This window comes from Salmo salar, chromosome ssa26, assembly GCF_905237065.1.
Source record: "Salmo salar chromosome ssa26, Ssal_v3.1, whole genome shotgun sequence".
NCBI lineage: Eukaryota > Metazoa > Chordata > Actinopteri > Salmoniformes > Salmonidae > Salmo > Salmo salar.
Genome location: NC_059467.1, coordinates 31736224 through 31752855, shown reverse-complemented (window position 1 = coordinate 31752855; position 16632 = coordinate 31736224). Strand labels below are relative to the sequence as shown.

At 44.5% G+C, this 16632-nt stretch overlaps 1 protein-coding gene across 4 annotated transcripts in view; it reads right to left on the bottom strand.

Annotated features, from left to right (window-relative positions):
* Positions 1–16632, bottom strand: part of LOC106593220 (protein unc-13 homolog C) — a 184439-nt gene that overhangs the window by 80735 nt on the left and 87072 nt on the right. For all 4 annotated transcript variants that reach the window (XM_045708287.1, XM_045708288.1, XM_045708289.1 and 1 more), the window contains 2 exons: positions 14011–14100; positions 9687–9815 (listed from right to left, as the gene is read on the bottom strand). In XM_045708287.1, coding sequence (XP_045564243.1) covers positions 9687–9815; positions 14011–14100 — 219 coding nt within the window. The remainder of the gene's footprint in view (positions 1–9686; positions 9816–14010; positions 14101–16632) is intronic.

The following is a 16632-nucleotide window of genomic DNA, read 5'->3' as shown; positions in this document are numbered from 1 at the left end:
TGTAGACCAGTCCTGGTACAGTATACGATCTGATAGTTGTCTGTAGACCAGTCCTGGTACAGTATATGATCTGATAGTTGTCTGTAGACCAGTCCTGGTACAGTATATTAGTTGTTAGTTGTCTGTAGACCAGTCCTGGTACAGTATATGATCTGATAGTTGTCTGTAGACCAGTCCTGGTACAGTATATGATCTGATAGTTGTCTGTATACCAGTCCTGGTACAGTATATTAGTTGACAGTTGACTGTAGACCAGTCCTGGTATAGTGATGGACTAGTGATAGTTTTAGTACAGGAAGGAGTGCAGCAGGAGAGTTGTAGCTCCCTGTAACAGTACTGCTGTAGTATTGGAGCTGATAAATGTGTCTCTGTAGATGGGAGATACGGTTAGAATCAGACTCAACTGTCTGGACATTCTGTTCACATCAACACATTTCCTCTCTTATCTTAATGACTTTACAGATAGATAACCCACTGCTCACAGTGTGTGTTTGTATTGCACGCGCACTCGCAAGCACAAACACACCCGCGCATACATCTCTGGGCAACATGAAATGTAGTTTTGATTAATAGAATATGGTGTGTTAAAATGAAGCCTGTCCCTGGCAGCTCTGAAATAATATGGCTTCAATTATTCAACAACCTGCAGTGTAGCGTGTGTGTGTGTGTGTGTGTGTGTGTGTGTGTGTGTGTGTGTGTGTGTGTGTGTGTGTGTGTGGTTGCTTGCTTTTATGTATTCTAGACGTAACTCATTCTAATATTTCTACTACTGTACATTATATTTTAGTTACACTGTTTATACACACCGCATATTTATATACTGGATTCTTGACATAGCTTGTGTGCGTGTTTGTGTATGTCTGTGTGTGTTTGGTCTGTGTGTATTTGGTGTGTGTGTGTGTAACCGATGTGAAATGGCTAGTTAGTTGGCGGTGGTGCGCGCTAATAGCGTTTCAATCGGGTGACGTCACTCGCTCTGAGACCTGAAGTAGTTGTTCCGTGTCTTTTGTGGAGCGATGGGTAACGATGCTTCGTGGGAGGCAGTTGTTGTTGTGTGCAGAGGGTCCCTGGTTCAAGCCCAGGTTGGGGCGAGGAGAGGGACGGTAGCTATACTGTTACGTGTGTGTAATGACTAGGGGGAGAGCTCGATTAAAACCGGTTAAGCGTAAACTCCCCGATTTTGGGGACTTTCGTTATTAGTTAATTGTTTTATCAAGGTAGTGTGCTAATAAATCAGCCTCTGTTAAGCCAATTTAGGACAGTTTTGGCTGATAGCCATGCTTCCCAGCTTAAATTGAGTTTGCCTCACTAGACTCTGGGGGTATCGGATTAGACTCGGGGCTCCCGAGTGGCGCAGCGGTCTAAGGCACTGCATCTCAGTGCTAGAGGCATCACTACAGACCCTGGTTTGATCCTGGGCTGTATCACAACTGATCGCGAGTCCCATGGGGCGGTGCACAATTGGCCCAGCATCGTTAGGGGAGGGTTTGGCTGGGGTTTGCTGTCATTGTTAAATAAGAGTTTGTTCTTAACTGACTTGCCTGGTTAAATGGGAAGTCCTGCTTACACTTTTATTCGCTGCTCGGACTGACAGTCAATTTCTTGCGGAAGGACACGTCATATGCCGCATATCGTTGGAAAGCTAAGAACCTTAAGATGGCGCATAAGAGGATGGCTGATGTTTTACATGCCCGTAACCAATTGTGCTGTTTGTTTGGGGTTTTTTGCGTTGTTTTTAACTTATTTTTTAAACTTATTTTGTACATAATGTTGCTGCTACCATTTCTTATGATCAAAAATAACTTCAGAACTGGGATTGCTTACCACGAACTGGAAGAAGCTTTTTCCTTTAACGAGTCCTTTAACGAGTCCGACGAGAAAGATATACTGCTCTCCTGGGAACAGGCTCAGATCCCCGTCATTTGCGTGAAGAAAAGACGGAGGAAAAGAGGACGCAGATCGGGCTGCATTTTGAGAATCTGTAGGTGAGCGAGTAAACTCCCACTGACATCAATTCTACTTCTAACATGCAATTATTGGATAATAAAATTGATGATCTACGATTGCGATTATTCTACCAACGGCACATTAAAAACTGTAATACCTTATGTTTCCCCCGAGTCATGGCTGAACGAAGACACGGATAATATAGAGCTGGAGGGATTTTAAATGGATCAGCAGAACAGAGAAGCTACGTCTGGTAAGACGAGGGGTGGGGGTGTGTGTCTTTTTGTCAGTAACAGCTGGTGCGTGATGTCTAATATTAAAGAAGTCTCGAGGTATTGGTCGCCTGAGGTAGAGTACCTCATGATAAGCTGTAGACCACACTATCTACCTAGAGAGTTCTCATCTATATTATTCATAGTCGTCTATTTACCACCATAGACTGATGCTGGCACTAAGACCACACTCAACCAACCAAGGCCATAAGCAAACAAGAAAATGCTCACCCAGAAGCGGGGCTCCTAGTGGCCGGGGACTTTAATACAGGCAAACTTAAATCAGTTTTACCAAATTTTTACCAGCATTTCACATGTGCAACCAGAGGGAAAAAAACTCTAAACCACCTTTACTCCACACACAGAGAAGCATACAAAGCTCTCCCCCGCCATCCATTTGGCAAATCTGACCATAATTCTATCCTCCTGATTCCTTCTTACAAGCAAAAACTAATGCAGGAAGTACCAGTGACTCTCTCAATACGGAAGTGGTCAGATGACGCGGATGCTACACTACAGGACTGTTTTGCTAAGCACAGACTGGAATATTTTCTGGGATTCATCCAATGGCATTGAGGTGTATACCACCTCAGTCATCGGCTTCATCAATAAGTGCATCGGCGACGTTGTCCCCACAGTGACCGTACGTACATATCCCAACAAAAAGGAACACCTATGTGAGAATACTGTTCATTGACTACAGCTCAGCGTTCAGCACCGTAGTGCCCACAAAGCTCTTCACTAAGCTAAGGACCCTGGGACTAAACATCTCCCTCTGCAACTGGATCCTGGACTTCCTGACAGGCCGCCCCCAGGTGGTGAACGTAGGCAACAACATGTCTGCCACGCTGATCCTCAACACTGGGGCCCCTCAGGGGTGTGTACTTAGTTTCCTCCTGTACTCCCTGTTCACCCACGACTGTGTGGCCAAACACGACTCCAACACCATCATTAAGTTTGCTGAAAACACAACAGTGGTAGGCCTGATCACCGACAACGATGAGACAGCCTATATGGACGAGATTAGAGACCTGGCAGTGTGGTGTCAGGACAACAACCTCTCAATGTGAGCAAGACAAAGGAGCTGACCGTGGACTACAGGAAAAGGCTGGCTTGAACAAGACTCCATTAACATCAACAGGGCTGTAGTGGAGCGGGTCGAGAGTTTCAAGTTCCTTGGTATCCACATCACCAACGATCTATCATGGTCCAAACACACCAAGACAGTCGTGAAGAGGGCACGACAAAACCGTTTCCCCGCAGGAGACTGAAAAGATTTGGCATGGGTCCCCAGATCCTCAAAAAGTTCTACAGCTGCACCATCGAGAGCATCCTGACCGGTTGCATCACCTCCTGGTATGGCAACTGCTCGGCATCCGACCGTAAGGCGCTACAGAGGGTAGTGTGTACAGGGGTCAAGCTTCCTGCAATCCAGAACCTATATAATAGGCGGTGTCAGAGGAAAGCCCATAAAATTGGCAGAGACTCCAGTTACCCAAGTCATAGACAGTTTTCTCTGCTACCGCACGGCAAGCAGTACCGGAGCGCCAAGTCTATGACCAAAAGGCTCCTTAACAGCTTCTACCCCCAAGCCATAAGACTGCTGAACAACTAATCAAATGGCCGCTCGCTGTTTATTATCTATGCAATGTCACTTCACCCCCAGCTACATGTACAACTTACCTCTAACCTGTACCCCTGCACACTGATTCGGTACCGGTACCCCCTGTATATAGCCTCGTTAGTGTTATGTTATTGTGTTACTTTTTTAATCATTTTAAACTTTCGTTTATTTGGTAAATATTTTCTTATCTCTTCTTGAACTGCAAAGTTGGTTAAGGGCTTGTAAGTAAGCATTTCACGGTAAGGTCTACACAAGTTGTCTGTCTGTGATGAACAGAAAGTGCTTTTATTTCACATCTTACAAATAATGTTCGTTTTTTGTTAAATTCAATATAAAACCATTATTGTTTGTCGTAGAACGAACTAGTTGCTATCGAGGCAGAAGGATCAAATCTAACTTTATTTGTCACATGCATGTGACAAATAAAGTTAGATTTGATCTGGCTGTTCATCACAGACAGACAACTTGTGTAGGAGATGGAAGCTGAGATCTTAATGAGTTGGTTACCAAGGGGTCTTTGTGTGTCGTCCCTGCTGCAGTGTGCAGAGTGTGTGTGTGTGTGTGTGTGTGTGTGTGTGTGTGTGTGTGTGTGTGTGTGTGTGTGTGTGTGTGTGTGTGTGTGTGTGTGTGTGTGTGTGTGTGTGTGTGTGTGTGTGTGTGTGTGTGTTTGTGTGTGTGTGCAGAGGGGCTGCAGTGGTCTGTCTTACTGTAGAGATATGAATAATGAAACAGAACTATGCAAAATGAAACAGGATCCTCTATGCAAAGTATTCCCAATGTGTGTGTGTGTGTGTGTGTGAAGGGCATTGATGAAGGTTGTGTATTACCGATGCATCTCCCTACTCATCTATATTCATAATGTCAAGCAACAACACATTGTTAGAGGTGGTAAAGTAGCAGGTATATTGTACATCCATCATAAAGCTGAGGGTTAACCTACCGCCCTCTCCACTGAGAAGAATATCTGTCTTTAGCCGTACAGGCTTTCCTTGGTCTGGGGGACAAACCAACCACCAGGCAGAGGCCAACATAAAATAGTTAATCCACCCTAAACTTCTCTTAAAATATCTGCCTTTGATCATACTGCCTTCCTTGGTCTGGGGGACAAACCAACCAGAGGCCAACATGTATACTCAATGGTGTAATCCATTCATTTTAGTTCACATTTAAATGAACAGGTCTCTCTGGTAGAATAGATTTCAACTCACTGAGGATCACCTCATTGGGTCCCTTGTAGCTCAATTGGTAGAGCATGGTGCTTGCAACACCAGGGTTGTGGGTTCAGCTCCCATGGTGGGCTAATATGAAAATGTATGCAGTCACTCTGGATAAGAGTGTCTGCTAAATGACTAATAAATATACCCTGTATAAATAAAGGTTAGATATACATACAGCAGCAGTGTGTTAAAGCTGAGGTCTGTCTTTCATCATACTGCCTTCTTTGAGATGGGGTCAAACACCAGTAGAAGCCAACATGTCAATGAAATAGTTCATCTAAACTTCTCTTAAAAGATCTGCCTCTGATCATACTGCCTTCTTTGAGATGGAGGATTAACCACCAGCAGAGGTCAACTTGTATGTATAGTGAATGTAAACATGGTTTATTGTATCTATCTATTTTATGATTATTGTGTCTAGCACCAGCAGTACATCCTTGAAGAAAAGCTGAATAAACCAACTAAGTGATATTGGCAAAAGCAGTGTGTGGGTCTTTCTTTTCTTCAAGGACTTCATTGAATTATTCCCAAGCACCTGCAACAAGCCGACTCAAAGTGCTTTTCCTATTTTCAATCAGGAAGCATTGGGTTTCGTGACTGGCTCTGTAACCTCTCTCTTCAATGGAAAGATAGTGTAAAAATACTGAAAAGATACATACTGTCTTTCTTTGGGCTGTGGGACTAGCACAGACCAAAATGTATATTCCTAACAAGTGTTATTTAATATATCACTTAAATTTAAGCATATCTATTAAAGTGGACAGGGACAAGGACCAGTACACCCTTGACAAAAGCACTGAGTCGAAACAGTTTCTTTTCATGATACCTGGCTCTGTAAACTCAATCACTCAATGAATTAACTATTGAGCTTGAAATACATTTTTCTCTTCTCTGTGTGCTCTCTTTCCTTTGTGAAGGATTATGGGTCTACATACATTGTTTGAGATTGAAGCCCCTCTCAAACATCTGATCCCTCTACTTTGACTAATTTGATATTTGGGGACTTAGGGTACCAGATCACCAGCACTATAGTAGCATGCTAATCATACTCTCTATACTCACAAGAATCCCTTCCTCTAGAGAGAATCTCAAATCACATCCTTTCCCCCCTTAAGTGCACTACTTTGACCATAGCCGTATAGGGCTGCCTGCCACACTATGGTGCACTGCACATGGCATATGAGGGTGTGATTTTGTTTCACCAGTGTGTAACCAACGGGGAATATCAGTACTGATTCCAGGAGAACTAGCAGTACTGTACCAACCATGATCAGTATTCCAAACTGGGATGACCGTTTACCAGTAACAAACCAGTTCAAATGGCACCCCATATACTCATATAGTGCAATACTAAAAGAGGTACTAGTACTAAAAGTAGTGCACTATATAAGGAATAGGGTGCCATTTGGGACACACATTAACTCTCTCAGACGCTGTATCACTCATCTGGATGGCAATCACAGGCCAACAGTTTGTTTACACATCTGGACAAACAGACAGAGAATCAACACAGTAGGAAACAGTTCAAACACCTAAAGGAGACAATAACAGACATGGGGACTGACACCCCGAATATCCAATAAACAAAAACAACCAATTTGTTGACTGGCTCACCGGAGCGAGATGGGATTATTTGTTTCAGATTGTACCCTTTTTTTCCCGATTTTGTCTCATTGCTGCAACTCCCCAATGGGCTCGGGAGAGGCGAAGGTCGAGTCATGCGTCCATCCAAAACATGACCCACCAATCCACGATAAGCTAAGTAAAGCCCCCCCCCGGCCAAGCCTTCCCCTAACCCAGACTACACTGGGCCAATTGTGCACCTCCCAATGGGACACCCAGTCATGGCTGGTTGTAACACAGCCTGGGATCGAACCCAGGTCTGTAGTGACACCTCAAGCACTGCAAGGCAGTACCTAAGACCGCTGCACCACTCAGGAGGCCTGCTAGATGGGATTCTAACCAGTAACCCTCTGACTAGATCACTGATTATATCGAAGTGAGAATTACCTGTATAAATTAAATTAAACGGGAGCCAAGAGGAATTTTAACCAGTAACCCCTTGATTTGGCCTTAGCACATCCGATCAGCTACACATGTGATAAGACTGTCAGTGTGTGTGTGTGTGGTATGACTATACATGAGACTCATGGTGTGTTGTAACATGCAGGCAGACAGAGAAACACATCCATGCTAATGTGATGTCCTCACAGTGCTGAACATACACTTCAGTTCAACGGTTAATAAACCCTAATATTTCACACTACACAGCCCGGCCTGTACTGCTATCAATTGGCCATAATGTGTGTGTATATATATGTGAGTGAGTGAGTGAGTGAGTGAGTGAGTGAGTGAGTGAGTGAGTGAGTGAGTGAGTGAGTGAGTGAGTGAGTGAGTGAGTGAGTGAGTGAGTGAGTGAGTGAGTGTGAGAGAGAGAGATAGATAGATAGAGAGCAGAAAAAATGCAGAAATGGATGCAGATCATTTTAGAGAGCTGTGTGTGCGTGTGTGTGTGTGTGTGTGTGTGTGTGTGTGTGTGTGTGTGTGTGTGTGTGTGTGTGTGTGTGTGTGTGTGTGTGTGTGTGTAGTCATGTCTGCCTACAGTGTATCTACAGAGACATGCAGTACTGGGAATCTCTCCTCCTTCCTCCACAGTGACTGAATTCCAATGGAGAGAATTTAGACCTAAATGACTCTCTCTTTCTTCACCTACTCTGTTTCCTTCCTTCACTGCTCTCTTTTTAAATCCCTCCATCTCTGCCAGGCTTTACGGGAATGTTTAAGCTCTCCCTCCTTCCTGTCGCTGATCGCTCCATGCCTTCTCTCCCTCCCTTCCCCACTCCCTCCTTCCCTTTGTCTCTTTCTCCCTCCCTCCTCCCTCCCTCCCTCCCTCCCTCCCTCCCTCCCTCCCTCCCTCCCATGCAGAGTGCTTTGTAGCGTTACATAATCAGCCTCTGGTTGGATGGTGGTATTTCCAGTGAGAGAACGAGGGCAGGCAAGACAACACAATGGACGTCTTTTATGGGAAATATCCACAGTGGCACAAAGGCAGCCTGTAATATTTTGATATAGTCATCCACCACCCTGAGGTTAGCTCCAGGAGAGAACATGTGTGTGTATTGATGTTGTGGTGACTAGTGTGTTGATGAAGAGTGTGTCCTGTCTGCAAGTGTGTGTGTATATGTGAGTGTGTGTGTGTGTGTGTGTGTGTGTGTGTGTGTGTGTGTGTGTGTGTGTGTGTGTGTGTGTGTGTGTGTGTGTGTGTGTGTGTGTGTGTGTGTGTGTGTGTGTGTGTGTGTGTGTGTGTGTGTGTGTGTGTGTGTGTGTGTGTGTGTGTGTTGATGGAGTAGGTGTCTGGTCTATAAGTGTGTGTGTGTGTGTGTGTTGATGGATTGTGTGACTCGTCTGTGAGTGCGTTAGACTGAGTTGTAATTAGTGGCTGTATCTATCTCTCTGCTGGGTAATTGCTAAAAACCCCTCAGGCTGTTTCTGCAAAGGAAGATTATTATTCAACTTCTACAGTTATAAACTCCTTGTTATAGACCAGCAGGACATTACCTCACTGTTACAGAACTTGCCTTTTACAGAACAGAAAGACATGACTGTTACAGACCTGTAGGACATTATCTCTCTGTTAGACAGAACACACTAACTCCTGTAGTGCACCTTAGGACTGACAGAGGGCTGATATAGGAATGATATAAAATGAATATAGGACTGAGTGTACACAACATTAGGAATACCTGTTCCTTCGATGACATAGACTGACCAGCTATGATCCCTTATTGATGTCACCTGTTAAATCCACTTCAATCAGTGTAGATGAAGGGGAGGAGACAGGTAAAAGAAGGATTTTTAAGCCTTTAGACAATTGAGACATGGATTGTGTCTGTGTGCCATTCAGAGGGTGAATGGGCAAGACAAAAGATTTAAGTGCCTTTGAACCAGGCTGCATCACATCCGGCCGGGATTGGGAGTCCCATAGGGCAGCGCACAATTGGCCCAGCGTCGTCCGGGTTTGGCCGGGGTAGGCCATCATTGTAAATAAAATAAAATAAAAATACATTGAATGGTAGTAGGTGCCAGGCGCACAGGTTTGTGTCAAGAACTGCAATGCTGCTGGGTTTTTCATGCTCAACAGTTTCCTGTGTGTATCAAGAATGATCCATCACCCATCCAGCCGACTTGACACAACTGTGGGAAGCATTGGATTCAACATAGGCCAGCACCACTGTGGAACGCTTTCGACACCTTGTAGAGTCCATACCCCAACGAATTGAGGCTGTTCTGAGGGCAAAAGGGGATGGTGCAACTCAATACTAAGAAGGTGTTCCTAATGCTTTGTACACTCAGCATATATAGGACTGATATAGGCCTTTACATAGTACTGATATAGGATTTTACATAGTACTTATATAGGATTTAACATAGTACTGATAGAGGATTGAATATAGGACTGATATAGGATTTAATATAGGTCTGATATAGGGTTTAATATAGGGGTGATGAAGGGTTTAATATAGGGGTGTTAGAGGAGTGATATAGGATTTAATATAGGAGTGATAAAGGGTTTAATATAGGGGTGATATAGGATTTAATATAGGAGTGATATAGTGCCTGTTTTACCTGGTCTAGTAGCTGGTTGTAGAGTTCATGACAGTTGTCAAAGATGTATTTGTATGTTGAGTCCAGACAGGCTCTGACACAGTCCTTCACCACCATACTGGCTCTGGGAGGACTCTGTAGCTCCTGTACCTGTAATACAGATAGGAACAAAGTCAACACACACACACACACACACACACACACACACACACACACACACACACACACACACACACACACACACACACACACACACACACACACACACACACACATTTTAAAGTTGTACCTTTAGAATGGTAAATAATAAGGAATAAATCTTCCAAAAATTGAAATAGACCTCTCTATCCGTGATTCTTTGAAACCTACTGTATACTGTCTGTGTGTTCAGGAGAACTCGTGTGTGTGTGTGTGTGTGTGTGTGTGTGTGTGTGTGTGTGTGTGTGTGTGTGTGTGTGTGTGTGTGTGTGTGTGTGTGTGTGTGTGTGTGTGTGTGTGTGTGTGTGTGTGTGTGTGATTCAGAGGGGTTGGGTTACACACTTCGGTTGAACACACTTCAGCTGAATGCATTCAGATGTGCGATTGACTAGGTATCCCCTTTCCCTTTCCCTTAATGTGCAGGGTGGCTGGAAGTGGGAGTGAAAGCTCATGTAACATAAAGTGACAATTCTCATTCCTCCCCCCACGCCATCTCCCCTTCAGCTGCCATCTTAGTTACGCCTGGCCGCTCCATTCTCTGTGCATCCGCCCCACACCACAACACAGCCTTCCTGAGTGGGAGTGGGAGTGGGAGTCCACCGGTGTCTTTGTGTGTGTGTTTGCGTGCGTGTCGACCGTTTTTTTTGTGTGTGTGTGTGTGTGTGTGTATGTGTGTGTGTGGGTGCGTGCGTGTGTTTGCGCCTGTGTGTATGAAGCAGAGCACTGGGCTGTTTTTAAACCTAGATAAATCAGCGTGCAGGCTGGGAACTGGGGGAGAGGATTACAGGGCGATGATTGCACTGGGAGAGAGGGTGCGCTTCACACACACACACACACACACACACACACACACACACACACAGACACACACACACACAGAGACACACACACACAGAGACACACACACACACACACACACACACACACACACACATATGGATAATTGTCATCAGTATGGAGGAACATAAATCAGTCTATATGACTCGTTGGGCCTTCAGACAGACATATTTTATAGCATATTTGCTGCTGTATATATATATATACTGCTCAAAAAAATAAAGGGAACACTTAAACAACACAATGTAACTCCAAGTCAATCACACTTCTGTGAAATCAAACTGTCCAGTTAGGAAGCAACACTGATTGACAATAAATTTCACATGCTGTTGTGCAAATGGAATAGACAACAGGTGGAAATTATAGACAATTAGCAAGACACCCCCAATAAAGGAGTGGTTCTGCACGTGGGGACCACAGACCACTTCTCAGTTCCTATGCTTCCTGGCTGATGTTTTGGTCACTTTTGAATGCTCGCGGTGCTTTCACTGTAGTGGTAACATGAGACGGAGTCTACAACCCACACAAGTGGCTCAAGTAGTGCAGCTCATCCAGGATGGCACATCAATGCGAGCTGTGGCAAGAAGGTTTGCTGTGTCTGTCAGCGTAGTGTTCAGAGCATGGAGGCGCTACCAGGAGACAGGCCAGTACATCAGGAGACGTGGAGGAGGCCATAGGAGGGCAACAACCCAGCAGCAGGACCGCTACCTCGCCTTTGTGCGAGGAGGAGCACTGCCAGAGCCCTGCAAAATGACCTCCAGCAGGCCACAAATGTGCATGTGTCTGCTCAAACGGTCAGAAACAGACTCCATGAGGGTGGTATGAGGGCCCGACGTCCACAGGTGGGGGTTGTGCTTACAGCCCAACACCATGCAGGACGTTTGGCATTTGCCAGAGAACACCAAGATTGGCAAATTCGCCACTGGCGCCCTGTGCTCTTCACAGATGAAAGCAGGTTCACACTGAGCACATGTGACAGACATGACAGTCTGGAGACGCCGTGGAGAACGTTCTGCTGCCTGCAACATCCTCCAGCATGACCGGTTTGGCGGTGGGTCAGTCATGGTGTGGGGTGGCATTTTTTGGGGGGGCCACACAGCCCTCCATGTGCTCGCCAGAGGAAGCCTGACTGCCATTAGGTACCGAGATGAGATCCTCAGACCCCTTGTGAGACCATATGCTGGTGCGGTTGGCCCTGGGTTCCTCCTAATGCAAGACAATGCTAGACCTCATGTGGCTGGAGTGTGTCAGCAGTTCCTGCAAGAGGAAGGCATTGATGCAATGGACTGGCCCGCCCGTTCCCCAGACCTGAATCCAATTGAGCACATCTGGGACATCATGTCTCGCTCCATCCACCAACGCCACGTTGCACCACAGACTGTCCAGGAGTTGGCGGATGCTTTAGTCCAGGTCTGGGAGGAGATCGCTCAGGAGACCATCCGTCACCTCATCAGGAGCATGCCCAGGCATTGTAGGGAGGTCATACAGGCACGTGGAGGACACGCACACTACTGAGCCTCATTTTGACTTGTTTTAAGGACATTACATCAAAGTTGGATCAGCCTGTAGTGTGGTTTTCCACTTTAATTTTGAGTGTGACTCCAAATCCAGACCTTCATGGGTTGATAAATTGGATTTCTATTGACTATTTTTGTGTGATTTTGTTGTCAGCACATTCAACTATGTAAAGATAAAAGTATTTAATAAGATTATTTCATTCATTCAGATCTAGGATGTGTTATTTTAGTGTTCCCTTTATTTTTTTGAGCAGTTATATATATATATATATACAGTGGGGGAAAAAAGTATTTGATCCCCTGCTGATTTTATACGTTTGCCCACTTACAAAGAAATGATCAGTCTATAATTTTAATGGTAGGTTTATTTGAACAGTGAGAGACAGAATAACAACAACAAAATCCAGATAAACGCATGTCAAAAATGTTATAAAATGATTTGAATCTTGAGATGTTGCTTCAATATATCCACATAATTGTCCTTCCTCATGCTGCCATCTATTTTGTTAAGTGCACCAGTCCCTCCTGCAGCAAAGCAACCCCACAGCATGATGCTGCCACCCCCGTGCTTCACGATTGGGATGGTGTTCTTCGGCTTGCAAGCCTCCCCCTTTTTCCTCCAAACATAACGATGGTCATTATGGCCAAACAGTTCGATTTTTGTTTCATCAGACCAGAGGTTATTTCTCCAAAAAGTACCATCTTTGTCCCCATGTGCAGTTGCAAACCGTAGTCTGGCTTTTTTATGTCAGTTTTTCGAGCAGTGGCTTCTTCCTTGCTGAGCGGCCTTTCAGGTTATGTCGATATAGGACTCGTTTTACTGTGGATATAGATATTTTTGTACCTGTTTCCTCCAGCTTCTTCACAAGGTCCTTTACTGTTGTTCTGGGATTGATTTGCACTTCTTGTACCAAAGTACGTTCATCTCTAAGAGACAGAACGTGTCTCCTTCCTGAGTGGTATGACGGCTGCGTGGTCCCATGGTGTTTATACTTGCATACTATTGTTTGTTACAGATGAACGTGGTACTTTCAGGCGTTTGGAAATTGCTCCCAAGGATGAACCAGACTTGAGGAGGTCTACACATTATTTTCTGAGGTCTTGGCTGATTTCTTTTGATTTTCCCATGATGTCAAGCAAAAAGGCACTGAGTTTGAAGGCAGGCCTTGAAATACACCCACAGGTACACCTCCAATTGACTCAAATGATGTCAATTAGCCTATCAGAAGCTTGACATCATTTTATGGAATTTTGCAAGCTGTGTAAAGGTACCGTCAAGTGGAATAATCTGTCTGTAAACAATTGTTGGAAAAATTACTTGTGTCATGCACAAAGTAGATGTCCTAAACGACTTGACAAAAATATAGTTTGTTAACAAGAAATTTGTGGAGTGGTTGAAAAACGAGTTTCAATGACTCCAACTTAAGTGTATGTAAACTTCCGACTTCAACTGTATGTATATATATATATATATATATATATATATATATATATAGCTTCTGTGTGGTGTGTGGGAGAACCATAATCAGTATTGACTATCACTGTAAAGGCAAGCAGTAAATGTACCAATTTGCTAATTAATTGATAAGCATGCTTCTACTACAATAAACTGGGAGTGTCTCACACACACACACACACGCACACGCACACACACACACACACACACACACACACACACACACACACACACACACACACACGCACACACGCACACACGCACACGCACGCGCACACACACGCGCACACACACACGCACACACACACGCACACACACACGCAGAGTGTGTACATACCTTCATCCTGAAGAAGGTGATGCTGGTGAGAAGATCCACAGTAGACTTCAGGTCCTGGAGACGCTCTGGGTTACCAGCTGGGAAATTATCCTGCAGGAGAAAGTAATTAAGTGATTGGTTCTCTCTCTACTGCTCCCTTCTCATTGTCCATCTCACTACAGTTAAGGCTCTATTCAATCTGCATCACTGAAGTTAAGTGTTACAGCATGATTGAAATTGGAAGGCAGTGCTCTCGCGTTAACAGAGACTATATTCATGGTAAACGCTGCATATGTCGGCTCAATGGGAAATTACCTTTACATTTCTATCACGCAACCTGGAACGCTTCATCCATACAGACTGAATAGAGCTCTTCATTTGTAATGCGCTTTTCATCTAAAAACAATCCCAACGTGCTACAGTGTGTGTATTAGGATAATGAACCGAGGGTCATAGACAACAAGAAATAGCTATAAAAATCTGTTATTAACTAACTAACACTAGCCGATTCACAAAGGGAAACAGCAGCCAGTGGCAGTCTATTCCCCCCCTGGAAACATACAGTATTATAACTAGGTAGGGTACGGCCCTCAAGGTGGGATCAGGTGCTGAAAGCCACTCGTCTCACAACGCTGTATCCCACGCAGTCTCATAATTCATTCACACATTGATATTGATGATGGGACACATCTAGCCATCATCACTAAACGAGTTTGATGTCTGGTCGTTTAGTGTTAAAGCCCCATGGCCCTGTGTGATGGAAACCTCCCATTCATGCTCAGAGCACCGTGACAGGAGAGCTTTCAACACACACGTGCACCCTGATAGGCTGAGAAAAGGTGCTTGGTGAACTATACATTACTGCCCCCCACCCTCCCTTCTCTTTACCACAGACTGGCACCCACCCACCCACCCACCCACCCACCCACCCACACACACACACACGCACGCACCCACGCGCGCACACACACCTCCCAAGTAACTTTGAGATCAAACCTAATGAACTCTAACCCTAACCATTAGACCAATAACTACTCAGTGTTTGACAGAGTCTAAAAAGGGCCTGAAATCTGTGTGCTCTGATCTGAGGAGGAACTGTTCTGATTTTTGCCTGCTCGGGGCTCAATAGGTTTTGCTGTACTGCCAGTGATGGTTTAGAGTAGGCTGGTGAGGAAATGTCAGTGGATTCTTTACTGAGTCCGTTACTTAAAGTCAACATGAACTCTAAATGAACAGAAGAGCGCATCCCCAAAAGCACCCTATTCCCTATGTAGTGCACTACTTTTGACCAGGACCCATAAGGCTCTCATTAAAAGTAGTGCACTACATAGGGAGTATGGTGCAAGATGGGACGCACTGAAACTCTCTGTCAATCACAAAAGTAACCCAGAAAGATCATGGACTCAAAGACCATGTATGAAAGCATCAATTCCGCTCAGTCACTGATCACCGACAAAACTCATTCACTAAACCATCATTCAACTGTGTATTGTGTTTGCAGCTTTATTGTCCTTACTTAGAACAACATCTTACATATCCACCCTAAACTAATATAAAATATCCATACTCTAAAAATACATCCCATATACAGTACTTCAACGTCTACCCTAAACAGACATCTTATATACCTCAACGTCTACCCTGAAACAACATCCTACCTAAACAGACATCCTATATCCCTCAGTATCTACCATAAACCATCACCATAGAAACCTAAACAGACATCCTATATTCCTCAGTATCTACCATAAACCATCACCATAGAAACCTAAACAGACATCCTATATCCCTCAGTATCTACCATAAACCATCACCATAGAAACCTAAACAGACATTCTATATCCCTCAGTATCTACCATAAACCATCACCATAGAAACCTAAACAGACATCCTATATCCATCAGTATCTACCATAAACCATCACCATAGAAACCTAAACAGACATTCTATATCCCTCAGTATCTACCATAAACCATCACCATAGAAACCTAAACAGACATTCTATATCCCTCAGTATCTACCATAAATCATCACCATAGAAACCTAAACAGACATTCTATATCCCTCAGTATCTACCATAAACCATCACCATAGAAACCTAAATGAACATTCCAGATCCCTCAGCCTCTACCATGTGACAAGTTGGTATGAAGAGATTCGGGAGACAGACGCAGCAATGCGTAATAGGGTTTTTTATGGGGATGGTTGATGGAAGACCAAACAAACACTATACAAAAACACAGGGTTGAAACCCAACCAAAAGAGAGAGGAGTACCTCAAATAAATAACACACGCGCACAATGATTAACACACGGGACAAAACCCGTAATCATCTGCGCAATCCACAATGGTACGAAAGCCAAAACACACAGCACAGGTACTCACACACACCAACGGACATAGTAACAATAATGGACAGCCCAATGGAAACCAAAGGGCACACTTATACAAGTCCTAATCAGTGGGAATAGGGAACAGGTGTCCGTAATGAAAGTTCCGGAGGGATCCGTGACAGTATCCCCCCCCCCGATGCATCAGCAGCACAATGACTCAGGGCCTAGAGGAAGATCACAGGAACGCAGTGCGGGTTGATCAGGACCCGATGCAGCTGCCGAAGTTCGTTGCGGCGAAGTCGGACGGACC